The sequence below is a fragment of the Hyla sarda genome, chromosome 5 (genome assembly GCF_029499605.1).
Source record: "Hyla sarda isolate aHylSar1 chromosome 5, aHylSar1.hap1, whole genome shotgun sequence".
Lineage (NCBI taxonomy): Eukaryota > Metazoa > Chordata > Amphibia > Anura > Hylidae > Hyla > Hyla sarda.
Genome location: NC_079193.1, coordinates 363,493,080 through 363,509,287, shown reverse-complemented (window position 1 = coordinate 363,509,287; position 16,208 = coordinate 363,493,080). Strand labels below are relative to the sequence as shown.

General features: G+C 43.3%; 1 protein-coding gene across 7 annotated transcripts in view; it reads left to right on the top strand.

The window, feature by feature from the left end:
- ASAP1 (ArfGAP with SH3 domain, ankyrin repeat and PH domain 1) overlaps positions 1-16,208 on the top strand; it is a 389,691-nt gene that overhangs the window by 320,323 nt on the left and 53,160 nt on the right. For all 7 annotated transcript variants that reach the window (XM_056522758.1, XM_056522762.1, XM_056522756.1 and 4 more), the window contains one exon: positions 1,258-1,327. In XM_056522758.1, the coding sequence (XP_056378733.1) occupies positions 1,258-1,327 (70 nt within the window). The remainder of the gene's footprint in view (positions 1-1,257; positions 1,328-16,208) is intronic.

Sequence of the window (16,208 nt, the reverse complement as noted above, 5' to 3'; positions counted from 1 at the left end):
TCCTGAGTTATATCCTGTATTATACTCCAGAGCTGTACTCACTATTCTGCTGGTGAGGGCATTGTGTACATACATTATATTACTTATCCTGTACTGATCCTGAGTTATATCCTGCATTATACTCCAGAGCTGTACTCACTATTCTGCTGGTGATGTCACTGTGTACATACATTACATTACTTATCCTGTACTGATCCTGAGTTATATTCTGTATTATACTCCAGAGCTGTACTCACTATTCTGCTGGTGAGGTCACTGTGTGCATACATTACATTACTTATCCAGTACTGATCCTGAGTTATATCCTGTATTATACTCCAGAACTGTACTCACTATTCTGCTGGTAAGGTCACTGTGTACATACATTACATTACTTATCCTGTACTGATCCTGAGTTATATCCTGTATTATACTCCAGAGCTGTACTCACTATTCTGCTGGTGAGGGCATTGTGTACATACATTATATTACTTATCCTGTACTGATCCTGAGTTATATCCTGCATTATACTCCAGAGCTGTACTCACTATTCTGCTGGTGATGTCACTGTGTACATACATTACATTACTTATCCTGTACTGATCCTGAGTTATATCCTGTATTGTACTCCAGAGCTGTACTCACTATTCTGCTGGTGAGGTCACTGTGTACATACATTACATTACTTATCCTGTACTGATGCTGAGTTATATCATGTATTATACCCCAGACATGTACTCACTATTCTGCTGGTGGGGTCACTGTGTACATACATTACATTACTTATCCTGTACTGATCCTGAGTGTTATATCCTGTATTATACTCCAGAGCTGCACTCAGTATTCTGCTGGTGAGGTCACTGTGTATATACATTACATTACTTATCCTGTACTGATCCTGAGTTAAATCCTGTATTATACTCCAGAGCTGTACTCACTATTCTGCTGATATAGCTGAATACAGGTAGGCTCCTTTAATCACTATGACGTTGCTCTTTCTTATTTTTTTCGGTGCCTTGAACCAATAATATATATGGTTACAATAGTGTACATATCCTTTAATTCTTTGGACCATTTTGGCACACCAGGCCTGTAATTATTATGTTCCTGAACAGTAAATGCTCTGGTTGTACATCTACTCATGTGACAATGCCTCAAAGCAATGTACAAAGCCTCAATATAATGATTTATCTCCAGTAACAAATCACTGGCACATACCAATAGTATAATTAGGATGTGATGGCCATAGATGACATGTGCTTTGTTTTTACTTTTCAGCCTGAGGAAAGTTTGGCAAAGAAGAAAGTGTATGGTGAAAAATGGAATCCTTACAATTTCCCATGCCACAGTAAGTAACATTATGCAATCCCTGGGGGTCACACTACTGGGACCCCACCATGGGGAACCTCCGCTCTTTTGCCATTCCATTTAAAGTCTATTGAGCAAATGGAAACAGCAGGTCCCGGCCCTAGGGAGTTTAGATAGAATGGCTGCATGGATTCTCATTTATTCACACTCCCACTCTCCACAGTGGTCCGGTGAGGAGTAATGGGGCACTCGGGATACCTGTTCTAGTTTTCGGTGAGGGTCCTATCAGTCATTCTTTTGCCACGTGGTATGTGTGGCAAAAAAAAAATCATGAAAAAGTAAACTACATGTTTAGCACCAAAACAGCCTATGTAGTAAAGTTAATATATTATGTATTATTGGTAATAAACAGCATTAAAATTGTATTACATCTAAAATGATAAAAATAAAACATTTGGTACATACCCCCAAAATAGCACCTTAAACCAGTACAATAAGTGACTAAACTTGAAGTGCCTAAAATAAAGCAAGCAAGAGGATATCAGTCAGTGGTAAAAGATGTCACACTTTATTGGAACCAGGTAAAACCCGCAATATAATCGGTGCAGTCAGGATAAAACTGCAGGAGAAAGGAGGCGTGGACGCGTTTCGGGTTGTGATCCTGCATAGACGATGGGTCACAACCCAAAATGCGTCCATGCCTCCTTTCTCCTGCATGCTGCAGTTTTATCCTGACTGTACCGATTGTATTGCGGTTTTTACCTGGTTCCAATAAAGTGTGACATCATTTACCACTGGCTGATATCCTCTTGCTTGCTGTTCGTCTTGGAATTTCCAGTCATGTTGGGGATCGTGTGATCGGACATCCAGAATGCTTTCAAGTGCCTAAAATATAACTTATAAAAATAATTTTTTTTTTTAAATCACCATCGATAATGAGAGCAATAAAACGTAAAACAAATCTAAAATACTGTTAGCAGAAACCTCCGGATGTAGTTAAAGCGTTACTCCCCTCCCCAGCATCCGGAAGTAATTGTTCCAAATGCTGGGTTCAGGCTTCCGTGTTCGCGCCCGCCCCCATGATGTCAAGCCCCGCCACCTTAATGCAAGTCTATGGGAGGGAGCGTAACGTTACGAGGGCGGGGCGTGACATCACGTGGCGGCGGACATGAACACAGAAGCCCGCACCTAGCGTTTGCAACATTTACTTCTGGACTCTGGGGAGCTGAGTAACCCTTTAAAGGGGTCTCCGCTGCTCAGCGTTTGGAACAAACTCTTCTAAACGTTGGAGCCAGGAGCTTGTGACGTCATAGCCCACCCCCTCAATGCAAGTCTATGGGAGGGGGCGCCCCCTCATGACGTCGCACCCCCCCCCCCCCCCAATAGACTTTCATTGAGGGGGCGGGGCGTGACGCCATGAGGGGGCGGGGTTATGACGTCACAAGCTCCTGGGGGTCAGCTCCAGAATTCGGAACAGTTTGTTCCAAACGCTGAGCAGCGGATTACCCCTAATTCAATTTTGTAGGTGAACCAAAGTTCATAACGCCAAAGACTAAGAGAAGCTAGGCAGGCACAATTGCAGGGGTCCCCAGCAGCAGGCCCCCTGCGATCATACATCTTATCCTCTATCCTTTGGATAGGGATAAGATGTTTAGGGGCAGAGTACCCCTTTAAGGGATAACATTTTATACAGTTGTAGTTATAAAATAAAACTCAGAACATTGTTTTTGTCGTTTCTCTCATCTCAGTTATCTTTATCTCAATCCCCCATTGTGCAAGAAGTTGTAAATGAGTTTTTCTCTAAAGTTGTGGGTGAGGTGAGATAAGAAGGTAGAGCAGACGCGGGAGGTTCAGCGCTCTCGGGAATCGGAATGTTATCTCGCCGGCAGAGCAGCTTCTGTGGTGTTTGCTGTGTTTAGGCTCCTACTTCAAAGCACAACCAAATAAATCTGCTCCTCCGAATGTTTCACATGTGCTGATGAAAATATATTTACTCGAGTTTCCCTGCCATCTCCGATCAGCAGCTGACGCGAGCTGGCAGACGCTGGGGCCTGACAACAATTAGCCAGTCACTCACACAAGTCGGGCGCTAATACGTTCTCGCTAAACAGCTGCTCGTGTGGATAACATGCGGCGGGGTCCCCTTCTTCTCGTTGTTATGCCAGGGCTATTGTCTGCTGCTGTAATAATCATTTTTGGTGTGATACAGTGACAGCGTGAGATCTCACTTCTGGGAGTGGGGTTGCGAAAATGAAATCTTTACACCTAGATGCAATTTACACATGCTGTCTCACACGGAACTGTTGACATGATGACCCACGTGTGACACGTGAGGATTGTACTGTGCTTTGCTCATTTTCCTGGCTTATGATCTCTTTCCATATGCTGAATTTTCCTTTACTTTTACTGTATACCTTCTCTAAAGAAGCGTAGAAACAAGAGGTCTTTAGATTGGGGCCATCTTGTATGTACTGGTTCATGCCACCATACCCTCTTGTCCAGTGTTTCCCAACCAAGGGGCCTCCAGAACCTCATGTTTGCCTCTCATACACCCTATTCCTTGGACAGAAGATCAGCATGACCCTCTGTTTGTTTCTTTTCCTTCCAATTGGGCCATGAAGGACCTTATTTTTGCCCCTGACTCGTCCTATGCCTTGAATAAGAGAAGGTCAGCATGACCCTCTGGTTGCTTCCCTTCCTACCCATTTGGGTCATGAAGGACTCGTCTAATTGATTGAAGAAGAGAAGTTCAGCATGGCCCTCTGGTTATTTATTTTTTTTCCTTCCCATTTGGACCATGAATTACCTCATGTTTGCCCCGACTCGTCCCATTACCTGAAGAAGAGATGGTCAGCATGGCCCTCTGGTTATTTCTTTTCTTCCCATTTGGACGATGAAGGACATCTTGTTTGCCCAGCCTTGTCCTACTCCTTGACGGAGAGAAGGTCAACATGGCCCTCTGGTTGGTTCTATTCCTTCCCATTTTGGCTATGAAAACCTCATGTTTACCCCTTCCTCATTCCAATCCTTGAAGGAGAGAAGGTCAGCATGGCCCTACGGTTGGTTCTTCTCCTTTTTGTTTTCTAATGTCATGACTGTGACACCACCAGGAGTAGGACAATCTCCGTGAGCCCCGTTGCAGCTGCCTGGTCTATGTAAACCTTAGTATAGGGTGTGATGCAGACACAGTGTGTGCAGCATTCGTCCTAGTTGTTTGAATCCCGCATGGACAACATCTGCTTGGACTTTGTTCACCTTTTCCCCCCCACGTCGTTGTGGATTTCTCTAACAATCCCGTACAGTTCTTTAGTTTAATTGGTGTCCTTGGAGCGGTGCCACGGTAATGGGGGCCTAGAAATGGTTCATGTTGGCCGCAGATGGTCTATACCGCACTCTCTCTCTTTTACTTACTGTTTTAACTGCGTCTTTACACTATATTTTTGATTTTACTCTTCGCTCGCACACGGCGCGGTCCGAGGCCAGCCTTTCATTATGCATTAACTCCACACGGTGATAATAGGCCATATTACACAATTACAGGAACAGCCGGAGCTCTTGAACAATAGACAGCTTTATTTTTCCACTGATTAAATGTGTACTTGTCACGCCACACGTCACCACTGCCCGCCGGACGCATTAAATGCGGTCTGGCTCAGAACGTGTAAAATGGCGTTTTTAAAGGTGACCTCTGTAGCATACATTAAAACTAACGAAAATCAGATGAGTCTTAAAAGGAGGGTACCGTGTTTATATATAAAATTCACTCCACTCATGGAGTAGGGGCCCTTGTGAGTAACCCACCTCTGTAATGTCCTGGAAACTGTGGCTCTCCAGCTGTTGCAAAACTACAACTCCCATCATGCCCGGACAGCCAAAGGCTGTCCGGGCATGATGAGAATTGTAGTTATACAACAGGTGGAGAGCCACTAGTTAGGGAACACTAGTCTATGTACTATACCACAGTACATTTAGGGCTCATTCACACTTCCGAATCTCCACCCGGAAAATCCATATTGTGAATGGGCCCTTAAAGGGGTATTCCTGTTTTTTTTTTTTTTTTTTATATATTTATTTATTTTTATTTTTTTTGACTATGCTACAGAGGCTGTACAGTTAGTGTAGTTCATAATATAGTGTTTGTACCTGTGTGTGACGGTGATCTTGCAAATCCTTTGTGATTTTCGCCCCAATATTTATTTTTAACAGCATACAAAATGACTGTTGTCTCAGGTTTTCCCAGGTTGCAGTGCAGCCAAGACATTACTTCACTAGTCAGGTGATGACAAAGGAGCCTGTCCTGCTTAAGTGGGTGGAGCGACCTCTGGGTGGGAGGAAATCATTTTACTACTAATTGTATTTTTGCAACAGCTGGAGACACTCGGTTAGAAAACACTAGTTATGCAGCTCATTTGTGTTTCAATGGGTGGGGTTGCTGTTGTGTGGTAGGAAGAAAAGGGACCTCACACTTATAAACAAGGAACTATGGGATTTGTAGATGAAGAAGGAAACTTCAACAGGAAGTTGCAAATTCACAAAAAGCTAGCCACAGTGTTATGGTAATCTCACAACATAGCCATTTAGCCCCAAGACAAGCGCAGATCCTTCCTAAGCATGTCCATTACTGTCTGCCAGGTAAGTACTAAAATCACCTTATGGTGATTGTTTAAAGTTCTGGTATGGAATTTCTGACAAAGGCTTTGATTCATGTTCATTCTGTCGGCGGAATCCGCCTGGAAAAGACCCATTAATTCAGCTGCAAATTTCACGCAAAGTAAGTGGCAATTGCAGGTGGTGCAGGTTCACTGAGGAAATTTGTTCACACGGTGGAATTTCCAAGCGGAATCCGCCAGAAAGATTCAGTTTTGTAAAAATTCAATGTTTTTTCATTTGGATTCTGTATCGTGCACATGGCGGAATTTCCATGGCAGATGTTTTTACCGTGGAAATTCTGATTCCAGTTAACCTGTTTTTAGTGAAATCCACTCAGAAATCCATTGCTGTCTATGGAGACTGCACATTTCCGAGTGGTCCTCGCTCTAGGAGATTATGTAAATTTGCGTAATGGCCATTCCTTTTTTTATATTTTTTCCGGTGAAACATTCTGTAAATTTTCCACCATTTGGGCGAGGCCTTAGGGTATTGTTCACACTATGGAATCTTTGCACAGAATTCCGCTTGATGATTCTGCAACTCTAATCTAGCATTAGCGTGAATAAGTCTTCCGTTGAAAGAATGAACATGTTGTTTCGGACTTTATAGCCATTAATGGTGGTGGTCCAGGTCCACCCAGTCCTAGTGCCAATGGATTATGGTTCAGACGGGATCTCCGACCCGGAATAACTCTGGGGTGGAGATTCTGTAGTGTGAACATACCCTAAGGCAAGTATTTCGTTGGGGTGATTCATAAAATATTTGAAAGGTAAAACTGTGCAACTCATCCACAAAAATCTAGCTAATTTCTCTCCCCCCCCCCCCCCCCCCCCCCCAAAAAAAAAAACACAGCACCTCCCCTGTCCTGCAGGTTGTGTCTGGCATTACAACTTGGCTCCATTAACTTTAATGCAATTCCTCACGCAATCTGATGACAGGCATGGTGCTGTTTTTAGAAGAAATCAGGTCTGTTTTTCGAACATCTGATTTCTCCACCGTTGTCTTCTCTATTCCGGCATAAGTTCCTCATTCCATTGTAGATCCCCAGCTCGCAGCTATGTCCTCCTTGCCATTCTCCAAAAAATGTTTTTCTCAGAATGCCCTGCGGCCGGGGAGTTTACCGGGGAGCAATCATTGTCTGCGTATACATAATTTACTCGTCTGCTTTCATCGCTCACATATATTATTCATGTGCGTTGTATATATATTTATGTGTATATGGAGATGGTTATGGGTTTCACATTATACATAGAAGTTGATGGATTTTAAGCTTTCACTCTCCATCTGTTTCTCCAACTACATTGCAGACTGTCATGGCATGTTGGGATTTGTAGTGCTGCAACACGTAGAACCCTGCAGGTATAAATTTAGTCAGGCATGAAAAGAATGTGAAGGGGAGGGTTGTCTGATTCGTTGACAGGCAGAGCTGACAGAGGAAGGGCAGAATAGAAGCCAAGAGGAATTACCTTCTGAGAGATGAGCCCCATAACAGCTAATAAGGTTGTATTCACATCATGATTTTTGCATTCATCGAATATATTGTTCAGCAGCCAGAACACACCGGTAATACCGGACAATGGCGATTTACACCATTGTCCAGCATCAGTCCTTTAGAACCCACAATCAGTCGGTCACAGGATCTAAAATGGGCAAAATACTGGTGCTGGTTGGTTGCGTTGGCTCATTCGGACCTCAACAGTGAAATTGCGGGGTCCAGATCAGTTAAGACGACGCCGGAGGGTTCCAATCTGCCTCCGCGCTGTTGGAACAGCGTTCTGCAAATACACGCAGCCGTTATTAGCAGAGCGCCGATAAAACTGATCGATGCTCTCATATGAGACCGCATTGTTCAGTGTATGAAATCTAAAGATTCCATGTAATAGTTCCCTAAAAAAAAATATATTTGTTAAAAAAAATGTGGCATCGCCACATGGAAAATGTCCGTACTATCAAAATATAATGTTAATTAAACCGCACAGGGAATGGTATAAATTATTATTTATTTTAAAGGGGTATCTTAATCCTTCCAGTACTTATTAGCTGCTGAATACTACGGAGGAAATTCTTTTCTTTTTGGAACACAGTGCTCTCTGCTGACATCTCTGTCCATTTGAAGAACTGTCCAGAGTAGGAGAAAATCCCCATAGCAAACACATGCTGCTCTGGACAGTTCCTAAAATGGACAGAAATGTCAGCAGAGAGCACTGTGTTCCAAAAAGAAAATAATTTCCTCTGTAGTATTCAGCAGCTAATAAGTACTGGAAGGATTAAGATTTTTTAATAGAAGTAATTTACAAATCTGTTTAACTTTCTGGCACCAGTTGATTTGGGGGGGGGGGGGGGGGAGTTATCCACCGTAGTACCCCTTTAAAGGCCAGATTTGCGAATGTATGGCCACTTCATATTCCAGAAAAAAAATTAATAAAAAGTGATCAAAAAGTCCAATCAAAATACAAATGGTACCGATAAAAGCTTCAAATCACGGTTCAAAAGATGACCCTTATACAGTGCCATATGCAGAAACATAAAAGTGTTATAGGGGTCAGAAGAGGACAATTTTATGTTCAAGGTTATGTTCGTTCAAAAAGGTATAATTTTTTTGTAAAATAAAACTAAACCTATATAAGGGTAGGTTCACACGGGCGGATTTTTTTTGCGGGTTTTCCGCTGCGTATTTGAAAGGGGGCGGGCTCTTCTCGCCTGTCCGCAGCAGACTTTCTGTGGCGGAATTTACGCTGTGGAAAATCCGCCGCAAGCCCCATTGAAGTCAGTAGGGACTGCGGCGGCAAATCTGCTGCGGACAGCCGGGAAGAGCCCGCCCACTTTCAAATACGCAGCGGAAAACCTGCAAAAATATCTGCCCGTGTGAACCTACCCTTAGTTTGGTATCATTATAATTGTATGGACCTCCAGAATAAAGATAACCTTTGGCTGTCTGAGCATGCTGGGAGATGAACGCACACTGCTTGGGAAACACTGGTCTAGATATAAAATTCTATACGATTTTTTAAAAATCTTGTAAAAATCGTGAGTGTGAGTGCACCCTAACTAGGCAGGACCTCTATGGCTACCACTAAGCGGGGGGGGGATTGGTAAAGCGTTATCCAGGAGTAGAAAAACAGAGCTATTTTCCCCCCCAAAAAAAACAGTGCCACACCTGTTCTCAGGTCGTATGTGGTATTACAACTTGGCTCCTTCAATAGAACTGCGCTGCAATACAACACACAACCTGAGGACAGGCGTGGCACTGTTTTTGCAAGAAATTAGCTCTGCTTTTTTTTTAACCCTTTAATAGCAAGCCGTACAATTCCAGGTCTGGTCCGGACAATATATAATAAAGGCAGTGATGACCGGTAAATATGGCGCAGGGTTTTAGCAAATTATTCACCAAGGTAGCCAGCTCTGCTTTTATGGGTCACTGAGGTCAGACTCATTCTAATTAGAGATGAGCGAACTTACAGTAAATTCGATTCGTCACAAACTTCTCGGCTCGGCAGTTGATGATTTATCCTGCATAAATTAGTTCAGCCTTCAGGTGCTCCGGTGGGCTGGAAAAGGTGGATACAGTCCTAGGAGACTCTTTCCTAGGAATGTATCCACCTTTTCCAGCCCACCGGAGCACCTGAAAGCTAAACTAATTTACGCAGAAACACTGCTTTACGGATAAAAATCTGTTGTTCCGCAACTCTTAATCCTTCACTCGATGAATGGGATTATAGGTGACTTACAATATTCCACTACAGGGCAACCAGTTGTGTCAATATTTGCTCTGCCATTGTATTGTGCAGATGAACCCTGCGTTACGTTGTATGTTCTGGCGCCTGTTCACGAAAGAGCTGGAAACCGCTGTCACTACACGGATCACTTTCCCCGAGCAAACAATGGGGTTAGGTCTGCAAAACAGATAGTGGGATAGGCTGATCCTGAACACTGCGCCACAATGTGTCTCTACTCTGTCCACATATAAAATCTAGTTACTTTGTAAATACTTTTTTTTTTTATTTAATTTAATTAATAATGAATTTAATAATTAAATTTTAATACATTTATTTTTTAATTATTTATTTATTTTAAAGATTAAATACGGTGCATAAAATTGCAAACTGCATTATATTATAATATATTAAGCTTAATAATATATATATATATATATATATATATATATATATATATATATATATATATATTTTATATATAATATACAATATTATTATATTATATATTATTATATGTAAAATATATACCGTATATACTCGAGTATAAGCCGGCTGTCCGGGCTTGCTGGGAGTTGTAGTTTTGAAACCTCTGGAGGTCCGCAGGTTGGAGACCACTGCGGCCTTCGACATCATCCAGCCCCCTCTCACCCCCCTTTAGTTCTGTACAGTACTCGCCTCCGCTCGGCGCTGGTCCGGTGCTGCAGGACTGTCCGGTGAGGAGGTCGTCCGGTGGGATAGTGGTTCCGGGCTGCCATCTTCACCGGGGGCGCCTCTTCTCCGCGCTTCAGGCCCGGAATAGAGGCGATGCCTTGACGATGACGCAGAAGGACGTTAGTAATGAACGTACCTCTGCGTCGTCGTCAAGGCAACGTGATTATTCTGGGGCCGGGCCCGAAGCGCGGAGAAGAGGCCTCCCCGGTGAAGATAGCAGCCCGGAACCACTATCCCACCGGATGACCTCCCCACCGGACAGTCCTGCAGCACCGGACCAGCGCCGAGCGGAGGCAAGTACTGTACAGAACTAAAGGGGGTGAGAGGGGGCTGGATGATGTCGAAGGCCGCAGTGGTCTTCAACCTGCGGACCTCCATCGGCTGTCCGGGCTTGCTGGGAGCCCGGGCTTGCTGGGAGTTGTAGTTTTGAAACCTCTGGAGGTCCGCAGGTTGAAGACCACTGAGGGTGGAGAGTTCACTCGAGTATAAGCCGAGGGGGGTGTTTTCAGCACGAAAAATCGTGCTGAAAAACTCTGCTTATAATAATATATATATATAATATATATATATAATTAGTCAGCCTTTCATAAACAATTGGAAATAATTAGTATGAATCTCCATAATATACAACATTGCACAATAAGCATTCATTTTCATAGCAGACAATATTGCACATACCCCAAATTGCCTAAAATGACAAAAAATGTGATTTTCTTTACATGCCAACATATTATTATACCAATAAATTAAAGGGGTATTCCAGGAAAAAACTTTATTATATATATATATATATATATATATATATATCAACTGGCTCCAGAAAGTTAAACAGATTTTTAAATTACTTCTATTAAAAAATCTTAATTCTTTCAGTACTTATGAGCTTCTGAAGTTAAGGTTGTTCTTTTCTGTCTAAGTGCTCTCTGATGACACGTGTCTCGGGAACCGCCCAGTTTAGAAGCAAATCCCCATAGCAAACCTCTTCTAAACTGGGCGTTTCCTGAGACAGGTGTCATCAGAGAACAACCTTAACTTCAGAAGCTCATAAATACTGAAAGGATTAAGATTTTTTTAATAGAAGTAATTTACAAATCTGTTTAACTTTCGGGAGCCAGTTGATAAATATAAAAAAAATGTTTTTTTCCTGGAATACCCCTTTAATTTCCCTAACACCCATGTAGTTTATCCCTAAAGCAGTGTTTCCCAACCAAGGTACCTCCAGCTGTTGCAAAACTACAACTCCCAGCATGCCTGGACAGCCAAAGGCTGTCCGGGCATGCTGGGATTTGTAGTTTTGCAACAGCTGGAGGCGCCATGGTTGGGAAACATTGCCTTATATTTTGGCACTGCCAGACCTTTTCTTTACTTATCTTGTACTGATCATGAGTTTTCTTATATCTCCTTCCATCCACTGGTCCCTGTGAGTGCAAATTCTCTTGTTCCATACTTACTGGATTGGTGGGCTCTTCCTGGTGTGATGTCCAATCAGATGACTCCATTATGCTCCTCCTCCTCCCCTCCTACTTTTTCAGTCAAGCTTTGAATAAAGAAAAAAAACTGCAGCTGCATCTCCCTCCTCCCTGTCTTCTAGTACTGTAGTGTTATAGGAAGGAAACACTGTGAGAAAACTGCTTCCACTTTCCATCATGGTCAGTTAATGTCTTTAAAGAAGTACTCCGGGATATGAAAACGTATCCACTATCGTAAGTATAGGGAATAAGTTTCAGATCACAGGGTTGGGGGTCCGACCGCTGGGACCCCCCGCATTCTCCCGTATGGGGCTCCGGCTCTCCAAATAGAGTGTCGACCACCGGACGAAGCGACTTTCCCCCCACAATGCAGCTCTATGGGAGAGCCGGAGATTACCGAATGCCGCTGCTTCGTGTAGTGGTCGAACACACCCCCTTCCTACTGACTGCCAGGCCCCTATAAGGGAGATCGCATGGGGTCCTAGCAGTCGGGCCCCCAGCGATCTGACACTTATCTCCTATCCTTAGAAGTTTTTATATACCACAATACTCCTTTAAAGGGGTACTCCGGTGGAAAACTTTTTATTTCTTAAATCAACTGGTGCCAGAAAATTAAACAGATTTGTAAATTACTTCTATTGTAAATTACTTCTATTAAAAAATCTTAATCCTTCCAGTACCTGTTAGCTGCTGAACACTACAGAGGAAATTCTTTTCTTTTTGGAACACAGAGCTCTCTGCTGACATCACGAGCACAGTGCTCTCTGCTGACATCTCTGTCCATTTTAGGAACTGTCCAGTGCAGCATATGTTTTCTATGGGGATTTTCTCCTACTCTGGACAGTTCTTAAAATGAACAGCAGAGGTCAGCAGAGAGCACTGTGCTCGTTATGTCAGCAGAGAGCTCTGTGTTCCAAAAAGAAAAGACTTTCCTCTTTAGTATTCAGTAGCTAATAGTGATGTCGCGAACATAACATTTTCGGTTGGCGAACGCGAACTTCCGCAAATGTTTGCGAACCGCCATTGACTTCAATGGGCAGGTGAATTTTAAAACCCACAGGGACTCTTTCTGGCCACAATAGTGATTTAAAAGTTGTTTCAAGGGGACTAATACCTGGACTGTGGCGTGCTGGAGAGGAATCCAGGGCAAAACTCCCATGGAAAATTACATAGTTGATGCAGAGTCTGGTTTTAATCCATAAAGGGCATAAATCACCTATTATTCCTAAATGGTTTGAAATAACGTGCTTTAGCCCCCTTTAGGCAGCACATAGATTCCCCCATATTAGGCAGCACATAGTTAGATCCCCCCTTTAGGCAGCACATAGATTCCCCCGTGTTAGACAGCACATAGTTAGAGCCCCCCTTTAGGCAGCACATAGATTCCCCCATATTAGGCAGCACATAGTTAGAGACTCCATTTAGGCAGCACATAGAGCCCCCCTTTAGGCAGCACATATTTAGATCCCCCTTTAGGCAGCACATAGATTCCCCCATATTAGGCAGCACATAGTTAGAGCCCCCCTTTAGGCAGCACAGGTTTTATTTCACAGCCAAAAATGGTATACATATTTTTTTTTTATTTGAACAACTGTCACACCAAATGTGATTTGCACTAGTGGGACAATGAGCAAAAAAGGTTGCCAGCGGAGTTCCCCTTTTAAGCAGAGGTCCCCAACCAGGGTACCTCCAGCAGTTGCAAGACACACGGACTGAACTTATAGCCCTTTTAATACTGTAGTTAGTTGCTTGAAGGAAATTAAGTTTTACACTGGAGTACCCCTTTTAACCAGCGGTCCCCTCCCAACCAGGGTGCCTCCAGCTGTTGCAAGACACACTGACTGATATTTGAGCCCTAAAAAGGGCTTTTTTGGGTGCTGTCCTTAAAGCAGATGTTAGACTAGTGCTTTAGGAGTAAAGTGGACCCTGAATACACCACCTAGCAGCAACCTAGCTATCACTTTCCCTATACAGCAGGAGCAGCTTCTCTGTCCCTCCACTTCCTAAGCCTGCAGCATGCTGAATGAGGGTAAAATGGCGTCCGTGCAGGAGGGAGGAGGGTCTGGAAGGGAGGGACTGCTGCTGATTGACTGTAATGTGTCTGCTGAATCACAGGGTCAAAGTTTACCGCAATGTTAAAGTATAGGGGGCGAAGAACTTCACATATGTTCGCCCGGCGATGCGAACATGCTAAGTTCGCCGGGAACTGTTCGCCGGCGAACAATTCATGACATCTCTAGTAGCTAATAGGTACTGGGAGGATTAAGATTTTTTAATAGAAGTAATTTACAAATCTTTTTAACTTTCTTGCACCAGTTGATTTAAAAAGAAAAGTTTTCCACCGGAGTACCCCTTTAAGGGCTCATCTTCAGAAGGCGACGGATGAACAAGCCAGCGCTAGGACAGCTCACAAATGCGCCGTCTCCATAGATTGTAACTTATCTGTCCACAGCATAGGTGTAAGGCATCTGATCATTAGGGTTCCGTCTGCTGGATTATCCCCATCAGTCCCATTAAGAGTCAATGGTGCAGCAGAGCGCATGCTTAACCTCTGCTACATAGAAGTGAATGGTGAAAGTGACTTTCAGTCCACACAGCAGATGGTGCGCAATTCGGCAAGTCCAACGTGCATTCGGGCGTCATTACAACCAGCCTATAGTAGTCTGGATGAGCGAATAGCCCACACTTATAACACAGGACCCTGTCAGGGAAAGATATAGAAGAAAATAAACTGCGTGACCAAATGTTCTATGAAATGACAACACTTATTATGGGGAAGACCCCAAAAAATTGTATGATTTTTTATTTTTATTTTATTCACATTATGGTTAAAGTGACATGTTATCTTTATTCTGCAGATCCATACGATTACAACAATACCCAATTTATATAGGACCTGGAGCTCTTGACAAAACCGATACGCTGGCAAAATGTTTTAGATAAGTGTTAGATCAAGGGAAGGGGGGGAAGGACCCCCGCACAAAGCAGCGGCCCCGTCTATGTATCCTATTGAGAAACATGGAATGGCATATCAGCCGTGGCTTCCTGTGGGGGTTAACATGCCCCCTTCCTGGGGACTGCCGGGTTACTTGCAGGAGATTACGGGGGGGTCCCAGCGGTCGGACCCCCCCGCGATCTCAAACCTATCCCCTATCCTTTCAATAGGGAATTCATTTTATTGCACTAGAGAACTCTTTGATGATAGTGGCTTTAGAGTTAACCTGACACCTAGTGGTGAAATTCTACATTGACTTCATGTTAACTGAATATAATATATATATATATATATATATATATATATATATATAATTTTTATTTTATTTTATAATGGAAGTCTCTAATTTATGGTTTACCCCACAGGGGCTGACCCCTTTAAGCAGTGTTTGCCAAACAGTGTGCCTCCAGCTGTTGCAAAACTACAACTCCCAGCATGACCGGACAGCCTTCGGCTGTCCGGGCATGCTGGGAGCTTTAGTTTTACAACAGCTGGAGGCACGCTGTTTGGAAAACACTGCCTTAAAGGGCTGTTGGATTGTTTAACCTGCCCTGGGACCTTTCATGGGATTTTGATCTTCATACCTGGATACAAAAATAAAGCTAAGACCACTGTAGTTATATTTAAGTCTATAGAAGATTTCCATTAAATCAGTAAGCAGTCAAGTGTGTTTTATGTACCTGATGCTGTTCCTTTAGGGGCCATACATAAAGGGGTATTCCAGGATTTATTTTTATTTGACTGTGCTACAGGAGCTGTAAAGTTAGTGTAGTCCATAATATAGTGTCTGTACCTGTGTGTGACAGTTTTCTCACAATTCTTATGTGATCTTTGCCCCAAGGTTTATTTTTGACAGCATACACAATGAGGGTCATCTCAGATTTTCCCAGTTTGCAGTGCGGCCCGAGACATTACATCACTATTCAATTGTTCAGAGGGAGCCTGTCTGCTTCAATGGGTGGAGCGACCACTTGGGGGGGGGGGGGGGGGGGGTTGGGTAGATCATTCTGGAGGGAATTTTATTTTTGCAACAACTGGAAGCATCCTGTTTAAAAAAAACACTGGTCTATTGCATTGAAGGCTGCACGGGATTGTTTCTGTTTCAATGTTTTTATTATTATTAATAGAGATGAGCGAACTTACAGTAAATTCGATTCGCCACAAACTTCTCGGCTCGGCAGTTGATGACTTATCCTGCGTAAATTAGTTCAGCCTTCAGGTGCTCCGGTGGGCTGGAAAAGGTGGATACAGTCCTAGGAAAGAGTCTCCTAGGACTGTATCCACCTTTTCCAGCCCACGGGAGCACCGGAAAGCTTAACTAATTTATGCAGGAAAAGTCATCAACTGCCGAGCCGAGAAGTTCGTGACAAATCGAATTTA